The sequence below is a fragment of the Tarenaya hassleriana genome, unplaced genomic scaffold, assembly GCF_000463585.1.
Source record: "Tarenaya hassleriana unplaced genomic scaffold, ASM46358v1 Cleome18, whole genome shotgun sequence".
Lineage (NCBI taxonomy): Eukaryota > Viridiplantae > Streptophyta > Magnoliopsida > Brassicales > Cleomaceae > Tarenaya > Tarenaya hassleriana.
This window is the reverse complement of record NW_010965216.1, coordinates 621,868-645,699: the sequence shown is the minus strand read 5'-3', so window position 1 is coordinate 645,699 and position 23,832 is coordinate 621,868. Positions and strand designations below refer to the sequence as shown.

Below are 23,832 nucleotides of genomic sequence, written 5' to 3'. Positions count from 1 at the left end.
CAATATGGACGGGTTTATAAAATTATATTATCCGAATGCGAATTCGGAGTGATTATGGGTATTTTCCCAAGCCCCAACTACTACTACTGTACTGTTATTATAAGAATGGGCCGAGGCCGAAGTTTAGGCTGTTGGGCCCACTTCTCTCCTTATGGGCCGCAGCATTTTAATATATGGGCTTCCACCTAACCCAAAAATATAAAATGTCCACCAAATCCAAAGTCTTGGGTCGTTTCAATATTTGGGCTGGTTATATCTATCTACGTGTAAACAAAAAATAATAAAAGAAAACAACAAATAAAGGTATAAGATATTTGGTGATTTGGAAATATGAATACGAGTTCAGAGGTTTTTTTTTTGTGAATCTCATATGTTATTATTTAGAATATTACAATATCTTTGTTACTCTCCAAATTATAAAATATCATATTTCCTAAAAATTTAGAAAATATTTGTGACCGTATTAAGCAATTAATATATGATATTTGCCAATTTTCACATTATATATTTCTATTTGCATGAGAATGAAACGTCACCACTAGGGATGCACAAAATATTCGAATCCGAAATAATCGAATCAAACTGACTGATATATATCCAAATTAAATCGAACCGATTAAAATAACATACCCGATTGGATATGAATATTTTAAATCCGAAATATTCGAATCTGAAATAACCGAACCTAAAATAACCGTAAACCGAATAAACCAAACCTGAATTAATCGTAACCGAATATATCCGTTTATCCATCCATATATCATCAATTAATATATAATATATTCTAAATCTAATTAGAAAAATTAGTATTATAATATTGTTTTATAACCATGCTATATATAAAAACGAAATATGTATGTATTTTAATGTTGTTTTTGTTATTTTTATAAGATAATTGTTTGAATTTTTTTATCGTTTTTTTGTTTGGAATCGAACCCGATCCGATTCGAATCTGAACCGAACCGATTAAAAACATATATCCGATTGAATATGACTATTTCAAACCTAAAATACCCGAACCCAAAATAAACAAACCAATTAAACCGAACCTGACCGATCGTCCACCCCTAGTCGCCACCCACCGTGTAATATAACCGTAAATCACCAAACAGTCAAACGCGACAATCGCTGATTTTTCATGACGTGGCATATACCATTTCCTCTTTCTACTCTCTCTCTAATTTGCGTTTCTTCCATTTTTTTTTTCTGTACTTTTTCTTCTGCCAACGAACCCTAATCCCCCAAATCGATTTCTCATCGGAGGAACAATCAAATCCGATCTCTTTCGTGGTTCTTAGCTCTAGTTTTCAAATCCATCATGAGTTTGATGATCGTTGTGGGAGGACTATAATGATCGGACTCTTTGCGTCCCGTCTCGATTGCATGGGGTTTGAGCTATGCCGGAGCTTCGCCGTGGAGTCCGACGTGGTCGTGGTGCTGCTTCTGTAGCTATAAATCAGCTGGAACAGCCACCTGCGGAGAGAAAGCAGCGGCGGAATTACGGCAGAGGCCGTGGTGCGATCGCTGGCGGAGCCCTCGAGGCGGCGGAAAGGCCTAGAACGAGATTGGCCGCGAGGAGGCTAAAGCAGGAAGACAAGGGTATCGTTCAGGAGAACCCGGTGATTATAGTTTCAAAGGAGAGTGACATCGATAGGAAGAAGGGTAAGAAAGTTGTCGGTGAAGAAGATAAGAAAGCAATGGCAATCGGTAACGATAGCGGTGGATCGAACAAGGCGGCTGCGCAGGAAGAGGAAGGCAATACGGCGCCATTCCCAGAGAGGGTATTGATTTTTTTTTCCCTTTCGAATATCTTACATTTTTTAAATGAATTCGATTATAATGTTGCAGCTGCATTTGTGCTTGTTTGGTACTACTTCATGGTTTCGTTACTGAAGGCAGTTTTTCATCTAGATTGCCTACGCATTGTGTTGTGTCTAGTGCGTTCTTGGAACCTTGGTTTCCAGTTTGTGAAGTGTTTTTGCCATGTGCCTTTGGCTATGGACATTTGTTTTTTGTTGGAATATTTGGATGAATTTTTTTTTAATGGATTTGCATTGGAGCATGATCTCTTTTTCGCAAAATTAGTTGTTCTGGTCTAAACTAATGTAATGTTCATCTGTCTCTGTCTTTTACCAGGTCCAAGTGGGAGGATCACCTTTATATAAGGTTGACAGGAAGTTGGGGAAGGGTGGGTTTGGACAAGTATTTGTCGGCCGTCGTATTGGTGGTGGGAATGAACGTAGTGCAGGAGCAAGCATCATGGAGGTAGAATAAGTTCTATCCATCTTGACATTGTAGCGGCTGTATACCATAAGGATACAGCTTTTAGAGTAATTCCGTTTCAAAATTCTGTAATTTCGTCTTGCTTTTATCAGATAGCACTGAAGTTTGAGCATCAAAGCAGCAAGGGTTGCAACTATGGTCCTCCACATGAATGGCAGGTGTACAAGTAGGTGTCCCATTTGCTTGTGTTTCTTTTGATGTTTTATTTCGGGTATTCTTTTTCGCCCAGTTTTAGTTGTTTCATTAACGGAAATCATTTTTTATTTTATGGTGAACAGCACCCTTGGTGGTAGTCATGGAGTCCCTAGAGTACACTACAAAGGGAAGCAAGGAGACTATTATGTTATGGTAAGAGTCTGGACCTGATGTCTTTCCTTTCTGCTCTTCAGTATCGCTGATATGTTTGCCGTTTGGTGTATCTTGGTCCAGGTTATGGACATGCTTGGCCCGAGCTTATGGGATATATGGAATTCTTCAGGACAGGCGTGAGTTTTCATTTCCCAATATCGCAAAGCTTCCGGTTTCTAGTTTTATGAATCATGTATTTCCATTATGGATGATCTCCAGATTTGCAACTGTTTCTTACTCAATATGTGGCACAAACTATTGTGCTGATTGTAGCACGACATTCAAATCTATGGATTGTAGGAATATGACAATTCTAATGTCTTCTTTTTTCCCTTTGAGCAGAATGTCCTCGGAAATGGTAGCCTGCATTGCAGTTGAGGCCCTATCCATCCTTGAGAAGATGCATGCAAAAGGGTATTTACTTGATTTTTTTTAATCTTTGCATTTCACTTGGGTTTTCAAAGTTTTTCGTTCTTTGGTTAATCATCAGCTTCTTTTGGTTCGTGTTTGCTCTTCAGCTGACTAGCATAACAAATCACGATTGTTTCTCGTTTCAGTTATGTTCACGGAGATGTTAAACCAGAGAACTTTTTACTTGGCCAGCCTTCAACGACTCAAGAGAAGAAGCTGTTCCTTGTTGATCTTGGATTAGGTTAGTTGAGTTTATTCTCTCTTGGTAATTCTTTTTAGTTCGCCTTCCTTTCTCATTGCGTGATCCTATATTTCAGCGACAAAATGGAGAGAGAGCGGCACTGGACAACATGTTGAATATGATCAACGTCCTGATATGTTTAGGTTAGACTTTTTTTGCAGTTTGCAATTTCAGGATTTTGATATTCTCTCTTGCATTTCTCCTGAGTTTTCCTGGTTCAATTTCTTTAGGGGGACAGTTCGATATGCAAGTGCACATGCTCATTTGGGAAGAACTGCCAGCAGAAGGGATGATCTTGAATCCCTGGCATACACGCTCATCTTCCTTCACAGAGGCAGATTGCCATGGCAAGGATATCAGGTATGGGTGCTGTAATACATCGCAAACCTCTCTCTTTGCTTTGTGCCATCATGCAGTTTAGCACATTTTATTGTCTGCTAATCACTTCGCAATCTCAGGGAGATAATAAGTGCTTCTTGGTTTGCAAAAAGAAGATGGCAACATCACCTGATATGCTTTGCTGTTTCTGCCCTCCTCCTTTCAAGCAATTTCTCGAAATTGTGGTAAACATGAAATTTGATGAGGAACCCAACTATGGCAAGTTAATCTCTTTGTTTCAAGATCTCTTAGGACCAAACCCATCCATAAGGCCTATAAATACAGAAGGTGCTCAAAAGGTGATTGTTACATGGTGTACATTTCCTCCCTTTTTTTGTAATTGTTATCTTGGATTTGTATTTTGATGTCTTGTTTTGTTTGCTAGATCATTTTTCAAGTTGGACAGAAGCGAGGTAGGTTGAGCATTGGGGAAGAAGAAGAAGAGGTGCCTAGGAAAAAAGTCCGTCTAGGAGTTCCCGCAACACAATGGATATCAATTTACAATGCTAGGCAGCCGATGAAACAAAGGTAATATTCATGATTGTCTATTTATATGGTCATGATTTATTTAATTGCTAATGTAATTTATTTGCCGGCCACCTACTTCACTGGAAAGTTCTAAAGAATTAAATTAGTATTGTGATTATGTTTTCAATAGTTTCCTTGGTCGCAGACTTTTGGTTCCTGGGCTTGGATGTGTCTTATCTAAAAATTTGCTTATAATTTTATTGTGTGCTAGGTACCATTATAATGTGGCCGATATAAGATTGGCACAGCATATTGAAAGAGGTATTGCGGATGGTTTGTTGATAAGTTGTGTGGCATCATGTTCTAATCTCTGGGCCCTGATAATGGATGCTGGAACCGGGTTCACGAGCCAAGTTTACGAACTGTCTCCTGTCTTCTTGCACAAGGTAATTTCATCGTTTTTTGCTTCTAGTTCTTGTGTTTGTGCCTATCAAAACGGCCTTAAAAGAAAGCAAAGTCATGTGCCGAATCCGACAGGAGTGGATAATGGAACAATGGGAGAAGAACTACTATATAAGTTCTATTGCTGGGGCAAACAATGGAAGCTCCTTAGTTGTCATGTCAAAAGGTATCTGCGCTTTTTCTCTCCTATTTGTACTGTGAAACAATGATACTGCATTTTTTTGAAATTTATATCAAACTTGCAAGGAGACTCTAAATATGGGTTTTTTTACTAAGACTTTTGGGGAAAGAATGTTCCTATGATTGTGATAAGCCTCAACTCTCAAGGTTGTTTGATGAACTTTAGGAGATTTGGGGAAAGGAACTACTATATAAGTTCAAAAACCATTACCCGAACCCGAAATTCGGGTATTACTAAAATAAATACCCGATCTCATCCCGTTATGTGTTCGGATACCCTAATTTCGGGTACTCGTCTCGCAGGTCGGGTCGGGTATCCGAATTTCGGGTTTTTTTGCCCAGCCCTAGTAGAGGGGGATAAGACCGAACCGAAGAGGTTGAAGTCGAGTAGTCTACAGGTTTCTAATGGTTTTTCTTACATTAGGAATCTTCTATTTCTTTACGTTGGTTTTGGTTTCCTATTCTATCTAGGATTCTGTATAGGTTTGTACCTTACATAACGGACTTTTCTACGTGACAAAGGGGTTGGAGGTCTTTCAGCCTCTTGAAGTACCGAACTAGGGAGATACCTGACCTAGGAGTAGTGGGAATTTATTTTTCGATAGAATATTATCTTGGGTTCTATCATATTATCCCAGATTCTGTACTGAGTACTGACGGCTCATCTTGTGTTTGATTGATCAAATGTCTTTCTTGAAGGTACGCAGTTTACACAACAGTCTTACAAAGTTAGTGATTCATTCCCCTTCAAGTGGATAAACAAGAAATGGAGAGAAGGCTTCCATGTGACCTCAATGGCCACAGCTGGAAGTCGATGGGGTGTTGTCATGTCTCGCAACGCAGGCTACAGTGAACAGGTAATATTATTCACTTGGTTTTCTCCATGTGATGGATTCACACTTACAGACTCTCTATGGATCGGTTCCTTCGGCGCCTTTTAAACTATTGATGTTCACCTTACATGTGATGTATACCGGATTCAATTATTCCTTTTCTTGTATCTATAGGTTGTCGAGCTTGATTTTCTCTACCCGAGTGAGGGTATCCACAGGCGTTGGGACGGTGGGTTCCGAATCACGTCAACAGCCGCAACTACCGATCAAGCTGCTCTCATCCTCAGCATTCCAAGACGTAGGCTGGTTGATGAAACACAAGAGACGTTGCGTACATCACAATTTCCCAGCACACATGTTAAGGTAATACTTTCTCGACAGCATAGACAGCGAATTGTCAAATAAAATAACCAGAAAGCCTAATCTTTTCTGGTCTGATAAATCGTACAAAGTTTTCTTGATCTGCCCTTTGAATTTACTTTCCACACATATATGCTTGTCATTGAAATATATCAGTTCTCATCTTAATCATAGTTTTCTTTATTTATGCAGGAAAAATGGGGGAAGAACCTCTATCTTGCATCTCTATGCTATGGGCGTACTGTCTCTTGAGACTTAGTATTGTTGCAAGAAAAAAGAAAACTCTTTTGGCTCTGTTTCCTATTAGTTTCTTTATGGCTCTGCTCCCCTGCCTCTTTTCTTTCTTTCCTCAGTTCAATTGTGAAGCAATGTTGTTGTGTTTGCCAGCCAGGCAATTACCAGTGGCAGCAACGTTCACCAAAGTGTATTTATACTGACTCTTGTGGGAAAAATGTTCTGCTATCAATATTGACAAATATGGAATATCTGTGGTGCTGTATGCAAATGTATATATATCTTCACTTCTCCTTCCAGACACGGCCAGAAACACTCAGTTGCAGGTCCTGTCTGTTGATGCCATTGCCACCTGAGAAGAAGACAGCTAGTTTTTGTGGAATGATCAATCCATCTTGGCTGTTGCGGACCTTCTTGTGACTGTCGCGGATGCTTCTGGGAACTCCTTGCCAAACCAGCTTCCTGCCATTGCCGCCCTTGCTCTCGCGAAAGCATAGTGTAAAGCCGGAGAGGAGGATTCTCTATATGTTCTTCAAAGCTATCGAAAGTTACTCTCCCTAACCCGATGGATTTCGGGTTTTCCAGTAAAGGGTTGAACACAAACGAGAATTTCCCAAATGCAATGTCCGGTCTCTTGAACAGATCTTCAAGAATCTCCCCGTTAGATCCAATGTTTCTCGGTATATGTTTCCGAGAGTTACTACGGAAAATATCGACAACTTGTCGAATACGCGATGCTTCCCTTAAACCGCTTAGGGGAATGCCATATACACCGGCGCTTTTCTTAGGTGAAATGCCTCGAAATGCAGACAGAACTGCCTACCGAAGCAATTGAAAAGCTGCATCATGAAGCAAACAGTTCCTATGAGTTTCCTCTTCTTGTCAATTGTTGATACATGTTATGATTTTGATATGGTATTCAGATTTAGTATATATATGCACTTACGGTTAACATCCATGTAGCATGATCGAATTCTTGCAAGTTTTGCTTGACATATTTGTGTTTGAAGGCACACCCATCATGCATGTCGACGTTGTGATCCTTCCTCAAATGCAAAAGCAACCATGGAATGTCTCCTGTGACTGGACACTCAGCTCCAGCGTACGGACAATTATACGGTTTGTTCTTACCAAATTCCTCTTGTGTCGGCTTATGATCATCGTGCAGGTAACCTGACGTGCGGGGAATCTCTATAGATTCAGCCGCTTTCTCTACAGCGAGACACCGTATATCTCCCAGCTTGTATCGACAAGTCGGGCAAGAGTTATGTACTCTGGCCTTGCAAGATGAACATACGGTATGACCATTTGGACACTATCGACATAGAAATCGAACCAAAACCGAAACCCACGAGTAAGTGATCTATAGTTTCAAGTTAATGAATCATATTATGTTATAGTTATATTAATGGCTTATAGTTTCTGGACTCTGGTAAAGAAGGAAACTTTCATTACCTGGTAGATAGGGGAGGACATTAGGTTCATACAAACAGGGCATTCGAGCAAGTCCTGAACCTCGGAGGCTCTCGATTCAGCCTTGCCTACGAGCCCGAAACTTTTCCGTCTCTCCTTGTCGTTGCCGGAAAATATGATCGGAGAATCAACGGCGAGGTGACGGAATCGGGTCTCCATCGTTTGATGAATCAGGCAAGTGGGAGAGGAGACCGGACGGGAAGAGAAACTCTGGCAGGTACTCTTTCTTGGGTCACATATATATGTATAATATACACATGCATATACGTTTTATATATAATGTATAATGTATAGTATGAGAATGCGTAAGGGTGTTAATGTGTCAATTATTGGAGTGGATGACTTTGTAGGCAACGTGGAGTAAATGTCGCATAAATGTTGGCTCCGTAAATTGCGTGTCCGAAAGATTTGATTTTAGGGGGCAAAAAACCTTAGGAGTTGATTTTAGCACACGACACGACAGCAGATAGCCTTAGTTTGTCAATTTGTTACAAGTCTTAATTATCCTCAGCAGATTATATTATAAAAATGCCACGTGGCGCAAGTGGGTGGTTCCTTTTTAACCCAATCATACAAATGCTTAATTGATTGATTGATTGGGTGATTGTTAATACATTGATAGAATCAAAGACTGTGAAGGACAAAAAATTCAAATAAAAAAGGACCATGTTTAAATTCAAAAATATAAAGAATAAGGTTTCATTTCAACTGATGAGACGTACACACAACAGGAGGGTGGACCTTTCAGAAACCGAACTGTATTCTATTGATACACCTTTCTAAATTTTTGAATGGTATTTTTTTTAGAAAACCAAAATTTCTGAATTCGAATCGATTGGTACTTATTTTTGTAAAACCGAAAAAACCGGATCGATACATTCTCATCCACCCTGACACAATAAACAAGTTGCCAAAGAATTGTTGCCTTTCTAAACGTTAGTTCTCTTCATAAATATTAGGGATAAATACGTCTGACAAGAAACACTAGTTTTCTATTGATCGGTGAAGCATCTTCAGAAATGAAGCCAAGCTGACAATTGCATGATCTGATTCCGACCTGAAACATGTACGGACAAAAAAAAACCCTATTGCTGAATGGTCAGTGAAAAAGAAATGAATCACCAAATGGGCAGAGAGATCTTAGTGAGAATGTGTTGAGAAGCAACTACATGGTTCCCCTGCCTCTCCCTCTTCTTCCGTTAGCTATGCTACCAATCAATGAACCCCCTTCTTCTAGTATTGCATTCAGACCCATCAGCTTCAATCCGAGATTATTAACCAGAAATTCCAACGCGCTCTCGTTTCTCAGACTCGTCTCTCGAAGCTCGTGTGCTTGCTCTCGCGAAAGCATAGTGTAAAGCCGGAGAGGAGGATTCTCTATATGTTCTTCAAAGCTATCGAAAGTTACTCTCCCTAACCCGATGGATTTCGGGTTTTCCAGTAAAGGGTTGAACACAAACGAGAATTTCCCAAATGCAATGTCCGGTCTCTTGAACAGATCTTCAAGAATCTCCCCGTTAGATCCAATGTTTCTCGGTATATGTTTCCGAGAGTTACTACGGAAAATATCGACAACTTGTCGAATACGCGATGCTTCCCTTAAACCGCTTAGGTAGGCACCGTGCATAGTGGCTGGATATTGCCTTGTTGTGGCCTCCCCAGCAAAGAATAATCGGTTACTTACACTTTCAGCAAGAATGTCATAGTCCCTGCCCGATGAACCGACCCTTACATGGGAATATGAGCCATAGGAAAACGGGTCATCACCCCATCTTGTGCATATCGATTGTATGGGATCAGGCACGTTTTCACCTTTTGGACCGTAAATCCCTGTGAACGAAAAAAGGGCAATGCTTTAAAAAAACAACAGCCTTTGCATCAATAAACAGAAGTTGTGTATCACATGATCAAATACTACCTCTAAGTTTGTTCAAAACTCGATGGAGTAACATGGATGGCTCTGTGGACTCGAATCTTTGAGCAGATTCTCCAGATACCAAAGCAACCAACACTGGGCCGCCAGAGACGGTATGGTAGGCATAGAATAGGAAGAATTCTCCTCGGTCAATGCTACTTTGACCGAGGCACCCGAATGTATCCAAATCCTCCCCCCAAAAGACATACGGAAAAAGCATGGCAACTTTGTTCAGGAGACCAAATCCCAATCTTTCAATTGCTTCTTGTTTTCGTAGAGGTAACTCTGGCTGAAACTTGATGGCTTTCCTCTTCAAAACCCCGAGAGGAACCGTGCAAATAATCATGTCTGCTTGAAATACTCGGGCACCGGATATCACTTCCACTCCTCCACCTCCATATCTAATGGCATCTACTCTCTCCCCATAGATTATCGGTATTCCTTCGGCTAAAGCCTTTATCAGTCTCCAGTTTCCACCAGCAAGAAAGCAATGATCCCCACTCATTTCATATGGATCATCCTGGTCCCAATAAGCAGCAGAGAGATTCGAAAGACACCCGGCATTAGCGTATTCCAAATTAGCAAGATGCCAATCAAGAAGCTTCCTTTCATCGGCACCTCTAGCAACAGCATACAACTGCCTGAGTGTCTCCAAAACTTCGCCCAGAGAGATCTGGTTAGCTGATTCACCCATCATCTCCCTCACTTCAGTGACCTTATCGAGCAGCTTATTAAAGACAAACTCGACATGGGAGTCAGCTTTCGAGTCAACGACTGTTCCGTCTGAATTATACAAAGGGCATTTGTCCCTAACCTTGTGAAGAGGAATCGAAAGCTGCCTAGCTAGAACTCCAAGAGGGTTGGCATGGAGACCTGTAATCACACTTCCTCCAAGTTCAACAGCAGCAAATCTACCCTTATCTCCCATCTTTTGGGTATATACTCTTCCACCGGGACGATTCCTTGCCTCTAAGACAAGAACCTTAAACCCAAACGACAAGAGCTGTCTTGCTGCAGCCAAGCCAGCAAGTCCAGCTCCTACAACAATGACCGACCCTTCTGTAGCCTCTTCAGGCATATGGGGAGCAAACAATGGCGAAACACCGAAATTAATGTATCCATTGAACAGCAAAAATTCATAAGCAGCCGAAATCAAATGCTCACACTCACTACTCACGGTTTCTCTAATCTGTTCCTTTCGTAGCCATATCCGGACATTACTCCTCCATCTGGCGAGGATGTGGTTCCGTACAACAATGTAATCGTTCTGCTCTTTCCCGCCCAATTCCCTCACCACCCCAGCACGAATCTCGTCCTCGAGGAGCTCGTCGATTGGGAAACCTACCGACAAAGCAATCATGGCCTCGGTCTCTGTCTCTTTCTCCAGTTCTTGCCTTGTCCTAAACTTTTTCTTCAAGCTGCCGCCTAAATGCTTCTCTATGAGTTCATCCATCAAATTCTCGTCGTAGTTCTTCCCGCTTGCTTTCCTCCTCAATGTCCTCCTCGGAGCCGACCCCTCCGACGACGGAGTCGCCATCTCCGGGAAACTATCCACAAACCCAACTCCGGTTTTCTCACAAGAGACTTTTCCACCGCCGATATCGAACAATCGCCATTACCAATCCAGAGGCTTCGTTCTCTGTGTTCGAAAAAACGGAGAACCAATCGAAAACTCAACTCATGGGCTTACCCGGAACACCATCGTCCTCCCGAAAAAATGTGATAGATCATACGACAAAATTCATCGGGAAGTTTTTGAGAAGACGAAAGGGTTTCGACGTTTTCCCGACCTCCGGGTACAAATGTGAACATGAACAAGCATTCTCGTCGCTGTAGCATCTCTAAATGGGCCTATAAATCCATCGGCCCAGTCTATATCTAAATCATATGGCCCAATGAGCCTACAGGAGCATTATATACATATATACATATATATATATATATATTACGCAGAGTAATTTAGCATCTTATATTTAGTATATTGCAAAGTTTTCTACACAAATGTGGGTGTAAAAATTGTATAATAGTTAAATATAATTTGTAATGTATGCACACACCCGTTCTTTCATATATATATATGTCTAAATATCAAGCTATTTAGCTTCTAATCAAAGGAGGCAACTCGAGATTTTAATTAAGTTAAGTTGTGTTTTGAATTTCAGATGAACATCACCCGTTGAATTGAATCATATAAACATGACTGTATCTATATATTTTGAACGATAAATAGTAATCGGTGTCGAATTTGGGAAGAAAAAAAACATTAGTGATTAAAATCTAAAAGATAAAGATAAAATTAAATATAAATATGACATATAATGATTGGAGAAAATATATATATATATATATATATACATATAATGATTGGAGAAAATAAAAGTCACATGTAATAACTAAAAGGGTGATGTAGGACGTTCCAAGATAAGATAACATGTGCATGGTAATGTAGGACATGGACATGTCTTCTTCTTGTACTCATATTGACAATGACATTCGCCTTTCATTTCACGTTGTTTCTTCTTCATCTCCCCCCACACATTTTCCTAAAGACTTTCGCGGAAAACCATCGTAAAATAGGCATAATTAATTACAAGTTGCATGCATGCACATGTACACACATATATACACACATACATGCATAAAATCTTTTTGAATTGGACTACATAGTACCATTTTGTTAAAACTCATGGGATCTAAATAAAACAAACATTAATCATATATAAACCAAAGTTACCAAACTATATGAACCCTCGTATATTTTGAAATGCGAATCTAATTGTTCATATAGACGGATCTATGTAATGGTGTGGTGTGTGAGGGTAAATAAATATGTTCGTTTTGTTATATTAAAAAACGTTCTACAATTAAATTTCATAGATTATTTGGATGAAAAAAAATAGGCATCCAATATTAATATATATCTGGATAATTTATAGTGCTTGTGCAATATGTAATTATTAATTTTGCATAAAATAATGATAAATGCATGTTACCGTTTGGGACATTCAATGTAAAATTTCTTCGAGACGGAAAAAACCCAGCGACGAAATTAATACAAACCTCGGGAAAAAAATAGATTGCAGACAAGAAAATTCATGCAGACGTGAGAACGAAGGAAAACCAGGGTTTCAAAAAATAATATCAAATAGATTATTAATTTTAAGTTCACATAATGCATCAAATATAAATATTATCAATAATAGCTATGAATTCTGAAATTTTGTAAACACAAATAATATCACACCTTTAATGAGTGATTGGTCAATTTATAAACGTAAATATATCATAAAAAAATAAAAATGAGAGCGGCCTCAAAGTTTAGAGATATCCTTATTCTTTTTTATTTTCAAAATTTAGACATATCTTATGTTGCAATAAATATCAAAATATTATATTCAAATAAAAATTTTATAAGTATTGTTATTACATTTAAGCATGTAGACACTTGACCAACATAAACTGAAATATCTCATCGAAAAGTTTACTTATCATCTATAAAATTTGTTTCATACAAATGTATATGTCCTTCAATTTAATTTATTGATAATCCAAACCCACATTATTTTGTTATCTTTAATAGAAAGTATCAGAGTTTGAAGGCATAATAAGCAGAAAGAATACGTTAATAGCACTGCTTAAGAAAGAAATAATCGTGTTATATGCAATGAAATATAATATGGTGTTATTGATAGATATTGAATTATATATTGAAATATAATTATTATTCTATAACATTCGAATATACAATTTTATTGTAAAATATTTTATCAATTATAATATTATATCTTTTCTTAAACTATTCTTTGCAGTTTTATTGAAAAAGATTAATCTCATTTTTTAAAATGTTAAAAAATTACTTTTCTCTTGTTGGATAGAGGAAAATATCAAAATGTTTAACCTTTTTTTATTATATTTAAAATCAGATAATTAATTATCAAAAGAAAAAAAATAGAGACCGTATATGTGTACTCCATTTTTCAATTCTATAAGACCTGATTTTGTATAATATTAGGATCAGATTTTGATTCATGATAATATTATTAACTTTTTAGACGAGAATCGCAGTTTATTTTTAGACGAAAATTAGAATTTAGTTCATTATCTTTTAATAGTCTTTTGTTTATTAATAGCTAGTTATATAGCTTGGCGAGATGGTAAAAAAAAAACGTGACGTGCATGAGTGCTAATCTTTGTTTCTCGTGCCATGATAATATATAAAAGAATCGGTCCATGTAGAGTGCAGTTGATTATAATCATAAACATAATCATATAATGTGAAAAGTATAATAATGATTCATACATATGGTTTCACGTCCAATTATAAATTATTGATGGACTGCTTGCTAAGTGATGAGATTGAGGGGCACTGTCCCTAAAATATTATATGGTCGATTTAAATAGTTACTCATATAGTATATTTTAATTTTGAATTAAAAGATAATGTCCTTTTAGAGACGTGCATGCATGGCCATAACAAATAATTTGTTCCCTAATGGAATCGATCAAATGACGCTCCACACGATGCACACAATGTTCTATATTAAATTTTGGAATATAATCACCCCAATCAAAATTATTATTCCATTTTCTAACATAAAACTCTATATAAATATTTAAATTCTAAAAAAAATTTACTAAAAATACAGAAGCTAATTCTAGAATTGCAGAAGAAAATATATAAACTAATCCAAGTATTATGTATTTTCATGGGATTTTCTCATTTTTAAGAAAAATAACATTTCCATGCTTTTATATCGATGGAAAGTATCTAAATTTAGGGCCTTGTATCAATTTTATAAACATAACTTCATCTATAAAGTTCGTAACTGAAATAAATTTATATCGGTATAATCTTCCACTCAAAATATATCTCATGGATTTATGGTTGGTCATTAGCCTATAAACAGTCTTGTGTCATTCTTAAATGATATTATTTAGCCTAAATACATTTTTATTTTTATTTTTATTTTCATAGCATATATGTTAATGTGTTAAAAAGGGGATCGCTTAAACAAAGGCCATTTGTTTGAATTTTTTATTTATTCAGAAAATACGAGACAATGGACCGTCTCGAAGAACGAGCAGATCAAACTTTGTTCCTCGAGCGAATTTCAAAGCAATTTATTTAAATTAAGCTTTAATTAAACACGAATGCATGTACACTAGCTAACCGGCCAAAACCCACGTGGGTATGTAATAATATTGCAAAACCCTAACTAAATCACTCATGACGTACAAATATTTTATATCTAAATTATGGGTATTTAAATAGATAATACATTTTAGAGATAATAATCTCTATATTTAGGACTATATAAATATGGTTGTTTTCTTTTTTATAACTTACCATAAATACATGTTCTAAAATATTTGAATAAATAGAGGCGCTTAATTAGGGCTGAGATTAGGATAATAATATTAATCTATTAGACAATATGGTAAAGGACGTGCACATGATCCGGGACACGTGGCGGCACCTTACCTGAGCCGACAGCCGCCACTAAAACGTTGTCGTTTTTGTGAACTAAATATAATTTAATTAAATATTAAAGCGGTTTAATTAAGATTTTAAAGGCTAGGGTGACAGGACGAGGCAGAATGCAGCCGTAACAGCATTGGCCAATGGGGTAAAGCCAAAACGCAGCGTTTCATAGGGAAGTGGTCCGGTGACGCTAACAAGTCAAACCGGTTAGTTTATCCATCCCTTCACGGGGGGAAGCTACGGCATGTCGGACCCACCATACGACCAAAATACGTACATATACATGTATATACGTCTACATAGATATACATACAAGCACGTATAATTTGAAATAAAAGGATGTGAAGATAAAGCTCTACATAAGAAGTGTGTATATGTTATGCTTTTAGTTAAATCAAATGTTCCATTTTAAACTAATGAAAATTTCAAAAATGTTAAACTCAAATTAATGTGATTCTCCACGTGTGTGTATATATATATATATATATCAAAACTACAGTAACATATATATATATATTGGATTATTTATGTCTAATTTAAAAAAAAAATGCCAGTATGAGATTATATGCATGAATATACCGTCTAATCAACTTCTAAAGTCACGAGTTAAGTTTAAAATATGTGTATATATATAAGTTAAATGAAATCCGACGTGGAAATATCGAAACTATCTTTTCATTATTATTATTTTGTTCAGAAGCAGGAGATGGGATACTGTCGTCAAGTAAACGTCCGACGATGAATTTCATACGTCACGTAAGTTAAGCATCGAGGACCACCTGATCTGAAAAAATCTTTACTAAAACTATATTATATTATATTTTTTTCCTTTTAAAAATAATATTAAATAAAAATAGAGACAAATGATTATTAGGGCATAGTTTGGACCACGGGGTTTGCTACATGCCACGGAAGTCTCTCAACTACCCCCTTTGATTGTGCTCTCTGTTCTAATCTTACAAACAAAACTTTTTTATGCTTTGGACCATTATCATTCATTTTTTGTCCCTTTACGCATTACGTAACGTTATTAATTATTTTTCCTCATTTTTGGTTTACGAAATGAATCACGAGATCCTGTTTGATCTTCTTTTTTTTTGGAACGGTTTCTTTTTAAAAAAAACGATTTCCCATAATCGAAACTAAATTTCTACTAATTACCCAAAAAAAAATACAATTATGCTATTACAACCCAATAAAAAGGAGTTGGTTCATATCCAATTAATCTTTAGAGATTCATATTAGGGTGGCCATTTCGGGTTTTGACTTGGGTTCGATTCGATTATATTCGGATTCGATTATTTCGATTATAAAAAACTATAACCATTCGATTTTTATATAAAATTCGCTTAATTTTTTATTAGCATTCGATTTTTTGAAAATACTCATTTTTTTAAAAAAAAAAATTATCGGATGGTTATTTTTTTAATCGATTTGGTTTGGTTCGGTTTCGATTTTTTCGGATTTAGAGAAATCATAACCGTTCGATTTTTATATCGGATTCGGTTCGGTTATAGTTATATCAATCGGTTCAAAAATGACCACCCTAATTAATATATATTTCTTGAATCTAAAAAAAATAATCATAAGATAATTTGCATTGAAAATGTAATACTTAAATTAATACCATATATGCCATATAATATAAACTATTAGATACTTTGTTGATGCATTTGCATGTTATGTTTCGGACATTTTCTTTTCTTTTTTTTTTTCCCTCGGAATAAACCGGAAAAAGCCCGCCACGCCTTCGTTCCTCCTACACCACCGAAAAAAAAAAAAAAATTTGCGAACTTATTACGACTAATATATAACTAATATACAACTTATTACGACTAATAAACTATTCTTATTTTAGTTGTATATTAGTTATATATTAGTCGTAATAAGTTCGCAAATTTTTTTTTTTTTTTCGGTGGTGTACACTGAAATTGCTGCGACCGAAGTGGGTTATTTGAGTAATATTCCCCAAATAAACCGGCATTATATCAAAAATACCCTTAAAATGCTACTTCTACTTCAACACCTACCCTTGTGACCATGTGACCAATGTGACCGAAATATAGTGTGGTCACATATTGATCTCATTGTTCATAACGTTAAATTTATGATGTTTTAATCAAATGATTAGTAAGATATACAAGGTATGAACATAATGAATTAGTGTGATCACCATAAATTTAACGTTATAATCGATAAAAATCAAAATATGACCATACTATATTTCGGTCACATTGGTCACATGTGACCAGGGTAGGTCTTGAAGTAGAAGTAGCATTTTAAGGGTATTTTTGATAATGCCCCGAATAAACCTCAGGCCTTATGCGACGTCGTTTCCGGTTGTAAGCACAGGCAGTGTCAAACATGGAGATTCTAGGACAACGGGAGGGTATTTTCGACAACTACAAAAATAGTACGACATTTTTAAATTCAAAATCCATAGGATGATGATTTTTACTACTAAATTATCAGAAAATATAATATAAATATCAGTCTAATGTTTACTAAAGGCACTGAAAAATAAGTTTTTTTTTTTTACTTTATATAGATTTCATTTCCGTATAAAAAAAACGGAGAAGAAGAAAGGGGAGAAGAAAAAAAACCCTAAAAAGCTGCTTCACGTTTTCGCGCTTTTCTTCCTGTTTCCATCTCAGCAGCATTTATGCTTCATAGATTTCCTACACTGTCTTGTTCCCATTGAAGCTGCGTTTGATGTGAAAGGAGAAGCTCGAGGAACGACAGAAATGGCGAAATCGATGCTTCTGGTACATTATTTCCCCCCTTTTTTGTTTTTTTTTTCCTTCTGGTTTCGACTTTCCGCATCTTTTTCCCCTCCTCCTCCTCTCTGTGGTTGAATCGTTCGTTTTCATGGCGGTGAAATACATGGAAGGTTCGCTGGTGAATTTAGTAATATAATAATGTCGTTCTCATGCGCTTTGTTTTATATGTTTGCTATAATATTATATTATTACATGTATCGGCCGTTCTTATTGGTTTCTGTTTGGCTCCTGGGAAAATTCCTTTCCGCGTATGAAATTGGCTTTTAAAATCTACTGTCAAATGCGTCTTTCTTCCTAGTTTCGATTTTTCTTTGAAGGATTTGAGGTGTCATTCTCCTTTCAGTGCGATTTTCTTCCGCGATGTTGTGCTTCTGCGTTTTCTATGCATCTAAGCATTTTCTTCCTTGTTTTCGTTGTTTTAATCTCATTTTTCCTCCATTGCAGGTGCGATTTTCAGTGCTGCGGTGCTTCTGATAGGATCGATTCTTGTCTTGAAGCATAGAAAACAGAATCAGTAGCACAATTAATTTTCTCAGAGCGAATTTTTGCTTTTTTTCGGGGGTTTAGATCCAAAAATGATAAGACTCATTTCCCTGTGGTTGTTTCTGGGAAAGCTCTGACTCAGTGTTTTGACCGAAAGGACGAGATAAAAAAAAGGGTGAAAGATGCTTCGTTTGATTTTCTTGGGGAGATTTGAAGCTTAGATATTTGATTTTTCTCGATTTTTGGGCAAGACAGGATCTTTGAACGGGTTTGCCCGAAAAGCCTGGGAATCTAGTGAAGAAATATATATTTGTTTTTATATGTGGGGGCTTTGAAGGAAGAAGAAGCCTAGCGAATGAAAAAGTTGGGCAGTGTTTTTGTGTACGGTGCTGTGACATTCATGTGATTCAGTGAGCCGGGGGGGACGAAGAGCTAGGTCTTGTCATGTCTCTGAGTTTTGTTTTCATCTTGGAAGTCCTTTCTGGAATGACAAATCTTGCAGTGTCTCTGACGCTTGTCCCGACTCCCAACTTGGTGGGGGCAACCAAATAATTCGAGCAAAATTTGTTGTCTCTGCCTTTACATATATAGATGTATATATATGTTTTTGCCATAGCCTTGTGAGCCTAAACCATCTCCAAGAAAGTACGACTCTTGAGATTGGGGTTTTGCTCTGAGTAACATACAGAAATCTTCTTGGGGAGAGAGAAGTGGATTGAGGGTTGATAGAGTTCTTGCATTGTGCTTCTCCGGCTTGGTGTCTTGATGAGTCGGCTACAGAAGCGAGGGAAGCAGGAAAAGCCGGGGTCTGATGGAGGTGAAAAGGTTCTTGTAGCTGTTAAGGCGTCTAGAGAGATCCCAAAGAACGCCTTGGTTTGGGCCTTGACTCATGTTGTTCAGCCTGGAGATTGCATAACGCTGCTTGTCGTCGTTGCCTCTCACCACTCTGGTACTTTTCTTCCAGCAATTCATTGGTTTATGCTTCTTCCCGTGTTAGAGCTTTGTGTTGGTGCCTTCTATGTCTATTTTATTCACTCATATGTGTGATTGTGATAATTGGTTCTTTACTGATGGAGTTTGATTGCTCTGTTTTTCTCTTTCTTTGTGATGAGTTTGTAGGTCGGAAATTATGGGTTTTCCCGAGGTTTGCCGGGGATTGTGCCAGTGGTCATCGGAAGTCCCATTCAGACGCATGTCCGGAGATAAAGAGTGATCTCACTGACACTTGCTCCCAGATGATTCTCCAGCTCCAAGATGTCTATGATCCAAATAAGGTTAGCCAAGCCATATCAGCGCGCTTGAATCTTCTGAAACGTTGCTGGTTTTTCTCACCTTCGTTTCTTTAATCCGTGCTTGATATGAAGATAAATGTCAAGATCAAAATCGTATCTGGATCACCCTGTGGAGCTGTGGCTGCTGAAGCCAAGAAAGTACAAGCAAACTGGGTTGTGTTGGACAAGTAATAATCTATTTCCATCCATCTTTTTAAATCTTTTCCCCCTTCCCCTCGAGTTCTTGTTATCTGGTTTTTACATTTTGTCAACAGTTCCCTTCATACTGTCACATGATTCTTTCTCAGGCAACTCAAGCATGAGGAGAAACGATGCATGGATGAGCTGCAATGTAACATTGTGGTGATGAAGCATTCACAGGCAAAAGTTCTGCGCTTGAACTTGGTTGGATCCCCGAGGAAGGATGCAGGAAAAGAGTGTTGCTTACCAACTGGACAGGAAGCAGCATCCGAAAAAAAGAATCTGAAGAACAACAAAATGGTATCTTCAGATTCTATCCGGCAGCCAGTTGTGACCCCTACGAGCAGTCCTGAGCTAGGGACCCCATTCACGGGCACAGAAGCTGGGACTTCATCAGTGTCCAGCTCTGACCTGGGAACGTCACCTTTTTTCATATCGGGCACGAATGGGGACTTGAAAAAAGACGAAGTACTGGTCATCAAGGAGAATGATGTTCTCGATGAATCTGGTTCTGATACAGAGAGTGAAAATCTATCGCTAGCGTCGACGAGTATGAGATTCCAGCCATGGATATCAGATTATCTCTGCACCCATCGGCAGTCATCCATGGGAGGAGCTGAGGAAAGCTTGTGGAAAAGCGAAGATAGTGGGGTTCAAGTATCAACAGCAAAGGCATTGCTTCAGAAGTACTCAAAATTAGATGACGAAATCGGATCTTCGAGCAGGAGAATCGATTTGGACTTCAGCGGAAACTTGAGAGACGTGATTTCGCTCTCTCGAAATGCTCCTCCAGGGCCACCTCCTCTCTGCTCTATATGTCAGCACAAGACACCGGTATTTGGAAAACCTCCAAGGTTGTTCACATACCCGGAGTTAGAGCTTGCAACAGGCGGGTTTTCACAGGCTAACTTCTTGGCAGAAGGCGGGTTTGGATCGGTTCATAGAGGGGTACTCCCGGATGGGCAGGTAGTGGCTGTAAAGCAACACAAATTGGCAAGTACGCAGGGAGATGTGGAATTTTGCTCAGAAGTGGAAGTTCTAAGTTGTGCTCAACACCGAAATGTTGTGATGTTAATCGGTTTCTGCATCGAAGACAGCAGAAGGCTTTTGGTCTACGAATACATATGCAATGGATCCCTCGATTCCCATCTGTACGGTAGGTGAAAAAACTCGTCTCTATTGCTTGAAATATTATTATCAGAAACTAAGGTTTGTAATTTCAGGTCGACATAGGGAACCTTTGGAATGGGCATCACGGCAAAAAATCGCTGTTGGAGCTGCTAGAGGCCTTCGGTATCTGCATGAAGAATGCAGAGTGGGTTGCATTGTTCACCGTGATATGCGGCCTAACAACATTCTAATCACACATGATTACGAACCACTTGTACGTTAACTGTCTTTCTTTGTTTGTTGATTAGGTATGCCATATTTCATGTTGTGAACTAAGGAGCTTGTTGTACTGTCCTGTCATGTCATGTCAGGTTGGAGATTTCGGTCTAGCGAGGTGGCAGCCTGATGGGGACCTTGGAGTGGAAACACGAGTGATCGGAACGTTCGGGTAATAAAAAAAAAATGATCGAAGCATCATCACCTTCTTCCTAATTTACAAAATTCTGTGTAAAAAGTTGTTAAAAGGAGATTTGCTTTGTCGAGTGTATATAGCTATCTGGCTCCTGAATATGCTCAAACCGGGCAAATCACGGAGAAAGCGGATGTATACTCGTTCGGGGTGGTTCTGATTGAGCTCGTCACTGGCCGTAAAGCCATTGATATCACCCGGCCGAAAGGCCAGCAGTGTCTGACCGAATGGGTAATACATCCATACTTTTCCCCCAAGAATCCATCTCTTCATCGTATGACATGTTATCGAAATGTCAGCTCTTTCTCCTTTTTGTTTTGAACAGGCACGACCTCTACTGGAAGAATACGCGGTGGAAGAACTAATTGATCCGAGCCTTGGGACCCGCTTCTCGGAGAACGAGGTCATCTGCATGCTTCAGGCGGCATCATTGTGCATAAGAAGAGATCCCCATTTACGCCCTCGAATGTCTCAGGTGAACTAAATAACCTTTTTGATCCGAAACCAAAACATATCTAACTCCTATGAAACGATCTCGAAAGTCGTTTTTCTACTCTTTAAAGGTGCTTCGGATATTGGAAGGCGATATGATAATGGACGGGAATTACACGTTAACGACTCCGGGATCTGAAGCAGGCAGCCGAAGCGGGCGGTTTTTGGTAGACCAGAAACACTACAGTGGCCCTCTTCTAACAGATGATGATGATGCTGCTTCGGGCAGGTTCAGTCAGAAACTCTGTCTTGACACGAAGCGATGAGAGAAGAAGCAAGTGATCGCAGAGACTAAACCGGAAAGAATCAAGTGATACAGTGACTGCACCGGAAGCTAAACCGGAAAGAATCAAGTGATGCAGTGGTTAAACCGGAAGCTAAACCGGAAAGAAGTGAGTGATGCAGTGACTCTCTCTCAGACCACAGTGGAAGATATCTGTTTGTCTGAGTTGGTTAGTTTTGTAGTTGTTGTCTTTAAAGTTCATGTTTTTTTGGTACAGCGATCCAATGCTCCGTTAAGAGTAAATTTTTGTTAACCCTTTTTTGTATAGTGGGTGAAAAAAAATTGATGCTTTACCCATGAAATTTGGGTTTCATTTTGAGATTAAAATGGGCCGAAGTGAAGACAAAACATAGTAATTTTTTTTTTCCAAGTTGAAACTATAGATGATTTTAATCCACAAATATTGGGAGATACTATTTGAATCCGAATCGTAAATACATCACTAGTTTATAGGTCTTGAATATCGAAGTAATTTGTTTAATTTTGATTAAAATAAATCATTTCCATATCATGGAATTTAATGGTAAGAAAGATATTTCTAATAATATCATAAAAATTCAAAAATTGGATAAAATAGCGTTTTAAAAAAACAAATCGGTAATTAAAAAAAAAAAGGGAAAATCCCACGAGATTTTTTTACTATGGGCTTGGGTGTGGCTCGTGTATATATATATATATGTATATATAGAAAGGAAAGGAGATATGCCCAAAACAAAGTGCATCACGACAGAAATTCGTTATAATTGTGTCGAAATCTGATTCAATTGGGTCCCCAATCTTTTCTCCTTTTTATAGAAAGATCACACACTTTTATGATGCGAATATGAATGAATCCATATAAAGAAAGGAAATAAATTTTAAAATGGTAAATTGATTCATGTAATATATTCATTTTAAATGAATCGTGGTCTTTATTCTATTCCATTCTGTGTTATTTGGATCTGTTTGTTCGTTTAATAATATTGGGGGGTTTTTATATTTTGGGCCAATCGAAACAATAATTAGTTATTGATCATAAATATGTAAATATAAATTATTTATAATCAAACCTCACGGACTCGCATTATTGTTTACGTACCATAATCATATTTTTTTGCCTATCAATCATCACATATGATTTTCTATGCAAATAAATGAAACAAAACGCAAATAATCAAACCGAGAGTGTTCCAACCAAAACGGCAAAACCACACCAAATCCAAATTACAATAACCCAAATAATTTACGGAAAATAATCAACAAACCCATTTATGACGACGGATATGACGTCAGCCCTGAGGTTTCACCCGCCGTCGCCGCCTCCTCGTCCAGGAACAGATCCTCCGTCTTCCTAACCGCCGCGTGGATCAGAACTACAACGGCGCCGATCACCAGAGCCCCGACGATGTTCGCCGTCGCTTTGGTCAACAGGAGCAGAGCCACCGTCAACACCGATAGACAGATCAGGATCGTCCGATCGTCTATCTGACGGCCGATCACCACGAGAGGCTCGTCGCGGAGGAAGTAGAGGAACATCCAAATCGCCATCAACGCGATGAAGACGATGAGCGAGGTCGGGTGATACAGGAGGCTGAGGAAGAGGATGAAGAGGGCGACGATGGCGTAGTTCATGCGGAAGAAGGCGAGATTCGTCTTGATCCTGGATATAGCGGCGGAGAATCCGCCGCGGGGGGGG

At 38.2% G+C, this 23,832-nt stretch overlaps 5 protein-coding genes across 8 annotated transcripts in view; 2 read left to right on the top strand and 3 right to left on the bottom strand.

The window, feature by feature from the left end:
• Positions 1-1,135: 1,135 nt before the first annotated feature.
• On the top strand, positions 1,136-6,449 carry LOC104810349 (casein kinase 1-like protein HD16). Its single transcript, XM_010536607.1, has 16 exons — positions 1,136-1,781; positions 2,137-2,265; positions 2,376-2,449; positions 2,562-2,631; positions 2,713-2,768; positions 2,974-3,045; positions 3,189-3,283; positions 3,360-3,426; positions 3,514-3,643; positions 3,742-3,960; positions 4,047-4,189; positions 4,401-4,575; positions 4,667-4,757; positions 5,471-5,628; positions 5,779-5,967; positions 6,157-6,449. The coding sequence occupies exons 1-16, from the start codon at positions 1,398-1,400 to the stop codon at positions 6,214-6,216; spliced, it is 2,112 nt and encodes a 703-aa protein (XP_010534909.1). The 5' UTR covers positions 1,136-1,397; the 3' UTR covers positions 6,217-6,449.
• LOC104810350 (E3 ubiquitin-protein ligase SINAT2) lies at positions 6,367-8,029 on the bottom strand. The gene is given in 4 exon segments (XM_010536608.2): positions 6,367-6,674; positions 6,900-7,037; positions 7,145-7,513; positions 7,654-8,029. Coding segments are annotated over 4 exon segments (876 nt in total). The 5' UTR covers positions 7,831-8,029; the 3' UTR covers positions 6,367-6,482.
• Positions 8,030-8,578: 549 nt separating this feature from the next.
• LOC104810351 (lysine-specific histone demethylase 1 homolog 2) lies at positions 8,579-11,394 on the bottom strand. Its single transcript, XM_010536609.2, has 3 exons — positions 9,590-11,394; positions 8,841-9,501; positions 8,579-8,728 (listed from the first exon to the last, which is right to left on the bottom strand). Exons 1-3 carry the CDS (start codon positions 11,121-11,123, stop codon positions 8,656-8,658), a joined length of 2,268 nt encoding a protein of 755 aa, XP_010534911.1. The 5' UTR covers positions 11,124-11,394; the 3' UTR covers positions 8,579-8,655.
• A 6,237-nt stretch (positions 11,395-17,631) lies between these two features.
• LOC104810348 (inactive protein kinase SELMODRAFT_444075-like) lies at positions 17,632-22,476 on the top strand. 4 transcript variants are annotated; one of them, XM_010536602.1, is made up of 10 exons: positions 17,632-17,833; positions 18,293-19,280; positions 19,451-19,605; positions 19,696-19,790; positions 19,911-20,959; positions 21,027-21,187; positions 21,285-21,361; positions 21,439-21,613; positions 21,708-21,857; positions 21,946-22,476. In XM_010536602.1, exons 2-10 carry the CDS (start codon positions 19,097-19,099, stop codon positions 22,138-22,140), a joined length of 2,241 nt encoding a protein of 746 aa, XP_010534904.1. In that variant the 5' UTR covers positions 17,632-17,833; positions 18,293-19,096; the 3' UTR covers positions 22,141-22,476. The 4 variants fall into 4 exon arrangements, with proteins under 4 accessions (XP_010534904.1, XP_010534906.1, XP_010534905.1 ...); XM_010536604.2 differs by having other exon boundaries at positions 17,633-17,833; positions 21,466-21,613; XM_010536603.2 differs by lacking the exon at positions 17,632-17,833 and adding an exon at positions 18,083-18,173.
• Positions 22,477-23,271: 795 nt separating this feature from the next.
• LOC109116566 (PRA1 family protein F2-like) overlaps positions 23,272-23,832 on the bottom strand; it is a 1,370-nt gene continuing 809 nt past the window's right edge. The window contains exon 2 of the mRNA XM_019202220.1: positions 23,272-23,824. Coding sequence (XP_019057765.1) covers positions 23,406-23,824 — 419 coding nt within the window. The 3' untranslated portion in view covers positions 23,272-23,405. The remainder of the gene's footprint in view (positions 23,825-23,832) is intronic.